Source organism: Microtus ochrogaster, linkage group LG9 (assembly GCF_000317375.1).
Source record: "Microtus ochrogaster isolate Prairie Vole_2 linkage group LG9, MicOch1.0, whole genome shotgun sequence".
NCBI classification, from domain to species: Eukaryota; Metazoa; Chordata; class Mammalia; order Rodentia; family Cricetidae; genus Microtus; species Microtus ochrogaster.
The window spans coordinates 490,985-498,145 of NC_022034.1; the positions used below are offsets into that span (position 1 = coordinate 490,985).

The window sequence follows — 7,161 nt, forward strand, 5'->3', positions numbered from 1 at the left end:
CATGTATTATGGATTGATAACTACTGAGTTATAGGATCTTCTGTTGTTAGACAGTTGTTGCTGGGATAGCAGAATTATAGCATATAACCCTTTCTAATAAGTCTCTTTTATATATACATGTCCCATTTGTTTTATTCTAAAGAACCCTGATTTTTACAGGAATCATGGTCAATATAGCAAAAAGGAGCGAAAGGAGGAATAGATAACATTGTGAATGTCTGAAAACTCATAAAAATCTTATTTTATATTTTTATAAATTTATAAATACATATATTTCATTAAAACAAAAATATATTGTCTAAATTAATGTTTTTAGGTGGACTGTGAAATGTGGATGGAAAATAACATAAGAAAAGGTGAAGTTTTAAGTTATATAGAAGTTATCTAGTTGTATTAAATATGTAAGAGTAAATGTCAGAATGGGAACTAATAAAAAAGGCAAATTAGTTTATTTCAACTAGTAATGCCTTCACCAGAATATCTTTTTATGTTAATTTCTAAATGAAAATTGTAATAATCAATGAGTCTTTTTCCAGATTTATGTTTTGACTATTATTATTTGAGCCATTTAAATCCATGAAACTTTTCCTATTCACTCTTTCTTTTCTATAAAAAAAATGATCAAGATAATACAGAAAACTTTCCAATGTTAAAATACTGTTAATATGTCTCAAAAATAAAACAGTAAAGGCTAGTAGATGCAGAATAATGTGGTATTATGTATTAACGTAATACAATATGAATCACACCATATTGTAGACTTGAGATACACATAAACAAATTTAAAAAAATTCTATGGTGTTTGGAAGTGATTTGAAATGGAGTTTAAAGTGTTGGTTTTTATAGTGGTTCTCAGTCTATTGAGATTGCAAAATAAACAATTCCACAAACACCTTTTACTCTCCCCTCCCCTTTGTTATGGTCTTGTAATTGAGTCATGGTTTTCTTGAATAACTGCTTGTGGCAAGATGTTGAAATCTTAATGTCATCTTCAAGGATACTTTGTAGTACAAGATAGCCTATGTGGAAGGTTCAAAGATAAGGTGTTGGCATTTCTAGGTGACCCATATTTTGCTTGCTGCCCTATCTCTAATCAAATTGTAATTCTTTTTTATGGTCTTTATCTAGTTGGTTTCATTGTGGCATAGTCATTCAATGATTTTTCCTGTGACATTAGCTTATGATAAGATGGCTATGTCACTTAAAATTATGTTAACTTTTTTGCTAATTTCTGGATTTTATATTACTTTTAAAAATATTATTTCCTCAAAAATATGATGCCTATTTAAAATAAGGACTTTATTTCCTAAGAGTAGTACTTACATTTCATAGACAGTGATAAAATACCTCAGAAGAACAATAGGAAGTAATTAAGTTTATCTTACTGAAACGTTCTTCACATATTTGTTTTATGATTACTTAGAATTATCCATCACCTATCTATTTATTTATTTTTGCTTTTAAGGTTGTGAAAAACTGAAAACCATGATGATGGAAGCATGTGAAAGTGAATGCATAGTTGGGACTCAAGTTAATACTATTTATCAGGTTGAATATGTAATTGTAATGTTCTGCTTCCTAAAAATTGAAGCATTTTCCAATATCATCATGGATAACACATTTAACACACTGCTTTTGGAGAATATATAAGATTAAGCCATAAACAAATAACAAAAGTTGAGTTGTTCAAAAGAGTAAAAGAAATGTGTATATATTTTGACATCTTTTGTCTTACTAGTTTTCTGCTTGCTAGATTATCTGTTTGGATTTTTTGTTGTTGTATTTTATTGAGAAATAGAGTGAGATGGTGAGAGAGATAACACTTTATGCTAGATGCTTGAGGAGTTGGGGAGGGTCTGTAGCAAGACAGGTGGGAAAGAACGTGATCAAAATGTATTTTATTTTTACGTAAAAATATAAAAAATGAAAAACAGAAAAAAAACTATTTGGCATATAGACTGTCTCTCTCCTTTATAATGATCTTATAAAATAATCTTAAAATATTTAAAAGTAAAATAAAACAGAGCCAATCCAACAGTCACAAAATGTTTCTAAATATAGCCAGCACACCAGAATGTTGCTAATCAAATGTTCATCATTCTTTTCTTCCTGGTTTATTATTTGTGATTTCAAATAGATGCACAGGAATGATAAAAGGGAGCACAATATCAGGACTTTTCTACTCATAGAGATTATCTGAAAGGAACCTGACTATTCAACACTTTACTCAAATATGATAATTCTGTTATATGAATTCATGGAATAAAACTATACTTATAAAATTAATATCTTTTAACAAATCTCAGAAAATAATCCAAGAACAGAAAAATTATGTTTACCATCATATTCTTTCATTTATATGATCATTTTCTTACTCATCATGACAAATGACTAAAACATATAAAACCAAATTAAAGAGATGTACACATTTGTACTTTCTGGACTAAGAGACATGAATGAATAAATATAATCCACCACACAAATAGTCAGAATATAAATAATTAGATGAAGGAGAAACATGACTATGTGACAGGCATTAAATGTTTCTGATGTACTTAAATGTACCTACATGGAAGAAAATAAAGAAATGTTAGATGAATTGAAAACTTCTTCTCAGTGAATTAATAACCTAGAATCTACTATTACACAGATTGGAATTTATGCTTCTAATAGTTGATGTTAAATTTAATCTACTAACAGTCTATGTTTCGTTTCTTTCTGCACAGAGGAAAAGCAACCACATTAAAAATTTTTATTGAGAAAATATTTTCCCTAGGCATAGATCATTGAAGAAAGATGATATGCATAGTACATTTACAAATGATGAAAATTTCATAATATTTAAGTGTAAAATATACAAAAATGGAAAGTGATTGCCTTCTCAAAACAAGCATAAATAGATTTAAGATGTTACTCTAAAATCAAAACCACAAAAGTCAAAGACAATTTATACAAAATGGATAGCACTATTCCTTAAGAAATAACCTTTTCAGTGCTGCAATCACCTCCTTGTTCCTGAGGCTGTATATCAGTGGATTGAGCATGGGAGTCACAATTGTGTAGAACAGAGACAACAGTTTGTCAGTTCCTGGAGAATGCATGGACTTTGGTCTCAAGTAGGTAACTGTAGCTGATCCATAAAACAAAACCACTACCAGCAAATGGGAAGAGCATGTGGAGAAGGCTTTGGCCCTCCCTTTGGCTGTTGGCAACCTCAGAATGGTTGCAATGATTTTGACATACGATGTAAGGACCAGTATGAAGGGGAGTGCAGCCACCACCATAACAACCACATAGACAGACAGCTCGTGCACTGAAGTATCCCCACACGCTAGCTTGAGAATCGGGGGTATATCACAGAAGAAGTGTTCTATTTTATTAGAATTGCAGAAGTGCAGGGAGAAAATCTGACTTGTTTGTCCTATCTGGATTGGAATGCCGCCAAGCCAGGATCCCACTGCCAGCTGAGTGCACTTCGTTGGGTTCATGATCAGAATGTAATGCAGAGGGTTGCAGATGGCCACATAGCGGTCATAGGACATTACAGCAAGCAGCACACATTCAGTAGTTCCAAAAATAAGGAAGAAGCATAACTGAGTGGCACAGGACGTCACTGAAATTCTTAGGTCCTGCATCTCAATGTTGAACAGAATCCTTGGGACAATAACTGATACATAACAGATTTCCAGAGAGGAAAAATTTGCCAGGAAAAAATACATGGGTTTCTGTAATGCAGGGTCCATACTGGTTATTACTATTATGAGGAAATTTCCAGTCAGGATAATTATATAAACAACAGAGAACACTGCTAATATAAATCCTTGGAGATTGGGAAGGTCTGAAAATCCTATCAGAACAAATTGCATCACTGTTGAAACATTTTCTATGGCGTTGAGTCCCTCATGTTTCACCTATGGAAAAAGTTAAATCACAAATAGACATCACTTCTGATTTCAGCCTAATTAGCTTCATGTATACTTTTCTGACAGCACAAGTCTCTTTTTAGTAATTAAACGTTAAGATTCCATTGTTCTAAAAAGTATAATCAAATATATTTTCATAATTTATAAATGATGATTTAGAACTTGTATTTTCATCTTCTGATATATATTTTATTATGTTTTTGCATTGGTAGGATACATGATTTAAATTGTATAATTCATTTGTAAATGCAATATCTAAAAGCCCTATGATGTTGCTGTGGTTTCTTCAAGATATTTTCTAGGCTTGTGTTCTGTAGAATTTCAATACAAAACAAAATAGAATTAAGCCATTAAATACCTTTAAATATTATTTCTTTCAAAGTTGTTATCATTTAAGTGCAAGCTATATAAGATCAGCAGGCATAAATATTGTTTAGACTTTTAAGTTCATTAGTGTTATCTGATTTTTTTCAATAATATTATTCTCACTATCCCGCTATCATCATATTTATGTTTTTTCCATTCAGTATTGTCACAGTGTGTGTATTTCCTTGTGTGTGTGTGTGTGTGTGTGTGTGTATTTGTGCACATTAATGTGTGTTTGTGTTTGTTATTTTTATTTTTCTGATTTTTATGCATAAATATGGATTAAAAATGTTAATTTCACTATGCTTTATCAGCACATTATGTCTAACAAATAGCTTACAGTTTTGCAGAACTGATTTATTAACCAACTGGATAAACTATTAACACATTAAAGAGCTTATATCACATCAATATTCCGCCAAAACCTGCTACTGTTCATGATGAAAGTTTGACCCCTGCCAGTTGCACATTAAGGACATCTTACATATGTTTCTCTGTTCATTATCAAATAATAGGAGTAAGAATATGATGAATTATTTTCTTCCTCTTTAATCATGTATAAGTAGTATATCATGTAATTTTTCTTTACTATGAGCTATTGTATTATCATATAATCTTATGAAATATAGGAAAATAAAACTAAGTAGCTCACAATAAGGAGAATCCTCATCACCACTTGTCCACGATGTTAGTGGGGTCAGTGAAAAGGGAACAAGCTTCAAAAACATATTAAGTATAAACTCAATTTTATAGTAATCTAGAATATAATAAATTGGCTAAAATATTCTCAGTGTCCTGTAATTTTATTAGAATATGGTGATAGAAATTGAGAAAAACCTAAGATATATTCTCACCATAGTGGCAGTAGAGAGTGCCAGGAGCCAGGCTACAGGGAGACATGGGAAGATGGAAGGAAATGACAATGGACATGAAGCTTTCATTGGTGTATAAAAAGTAAAAACCTAAACCTCTGTTGCACAAGAGAGTTAAAAATTATATTGTGCTGCTGTATAACGCATGAGACAAAATCTGTTTTTAAACATAGTCATCATAAAAAATATGCATATTTGTTTGACAGTTTACCCTGATTTTATCACAATAATATATAAATGATGATATCAGAATTTCCTTCCTTTGAACTCATATGATTAGCTAATCAGATAAAATAAAAAGAAGAATGAAGAAAGTGATAAATAGATCACTTCATAGGAGATATGGTAACTGAGTTGGAGAGCATCTATAATTTAAGTAAGTGGTGATGTTGCTAAGCAAAGGTTTCAAGTTCAGACTCTGCTTTCTCTATGTGCCTGTCACCACTATAATCATTCTCCACTCAGGGATGCATTCCAATTTTAGGAAAATACTAATAGAGAAAAGCAATATGGAAAAGAAAGTAAACATTTTAACATAAGCATGATAGGATATAAATCAATTTTATAATATCCATTACCTAAATTACTTAATGGTTATGTAAAATTGTGCCTTTTGGAGATCTTATTTCTATATTTAAAATACATAAAATATTTGATTATTTCTTAAGCAGATTATTTCATTAATAAATATTGAGAGTTAAATGAAGATATTGGTGAAGATGTAATATTTATTATACAAGCTTAATTTGCAATAGAGTGCTTTTCATTTTTATGTGATTACTTAGCATTTATATCTAGTCTGCTGACTCAACCAGTGTTTCAAATATAAGCATTAAATTTTTATCTTATTCTCTGTAATTAAATATTGTTTTTTGGTGTTTCTATACTGTACGTATAACCTTGTATTTATTCCATTTCCTTTCACACTCACCTATCTTATTCTACACACAATATAATACATACCATTATTGTTTGCCTTCAATATGAGAAAGGCAAAGATAGTTTTCAGCTCATGAAGCTTATTTAAAACAGTTTCTCACTGCCTTTTTAAACGTCTCAGTATAAACTAACTATATCATTTAAGTAATAAAATTCGCTACCCTGGGGATCAACTCTTTTCCCATGCAACCTTCTAACTGAGATATTAATTCTCCTTGTCACTCACAGAGAAGAGTACAACAACCAAAATAATATCCAGGGAGGTTATTTTTAAGAATGATGTGCATGCTTATGTGTTTTGATCAGATCCACTCTGCACTCCTTCTTCTCCAACCTCCCCATCCCAACCACCACTTTTTGTTCTCAAAATCCAAACCCCCTTATTTCCCTGAGTCAAGTTGGTATTTCTGTATATATATGTCTATGAGATGTCTGCCTGGGTACATCCCTGAAACATAAATGCATGCCTCATTCCCCAGCAGCCTTTAGTTGGTACCAATGTCTCAGATAGGGTTCCGGCTTCATGTAGCTTTGCCTGTTCCATAGTGAAAGTTAAGTTGTCTTGACCTTTTCCAAATCTTGTGCACCCAGTCCCATTTGCCAGGAGTTCATGTATGCTACAGACCTGTTCTGTTCAAAGGAGACTGATTTGCTTCTGAGGTCAACTTTTTAGTTTACAATTTTCTGCACAATCTTCAGAGGAGTAGGTGTGATGTAGGTATCTCACTTAGCTGAGTATTCCACATCCCCTTATTTTATGCATGCTGCCATCTTTGGAAGTCTTTATTAATTAGCATCTATTACAAAGAAGAGTTCCTGTGATGATGGTAGAAAAATGAACTAATCTTTCCTGTGATGATGGTAGAAAAATGAACTAATCTATTTCATTTTCAGCTTCTACAATTTTGTTATCAAGTAATGAAATCTTTGATAACATCAACATATTATATCTTTTTAAAATAATTAATATAATTTTTAATTTTTGTGTAATTGTTTATCATCATTTTGTAAAAGTAATTTCCAAAAATGTATTGTTTGCTATTGGGAAAAGACACCACAGC

The 7,161-nt window shown here is 31.4% G+C and overlaps 1 protein-coding gene across 1 annotated transcript; it reads right to left on the minus strand.

Annotated features, from left to right (window-relative positions):
* Positions 1-2,966: 2,966 nt before the first annotated feature.
* LOC101994808 (olfactory receptor 10AG1-like) lies at positions 2,967-3,905 on the minus strand. Its single transcript, XM_013352307.1, has one exon. The coding sequence runs from the start codon at positions 3,864-3,866 to the stop codon at positions 2,967-2,969; it is 900 nt and encodes a 299-aa protein (XP_013207761.1). The 5' UTR covers positions 3,867-3,905.
* Positions 3,906-7,161: the final 3,256 nt, after the last annotated feature.

Bases quoted from the DNA above. Each gene is read 5' to 3' on its own strand.
- LOC101994808 (XM_013352307.1), bottom strand. From the start codon at position 3,866: ATGCAATTTGTTCTGATAGGATTTTCAGACCTTCCCAATCTCCAAGGA.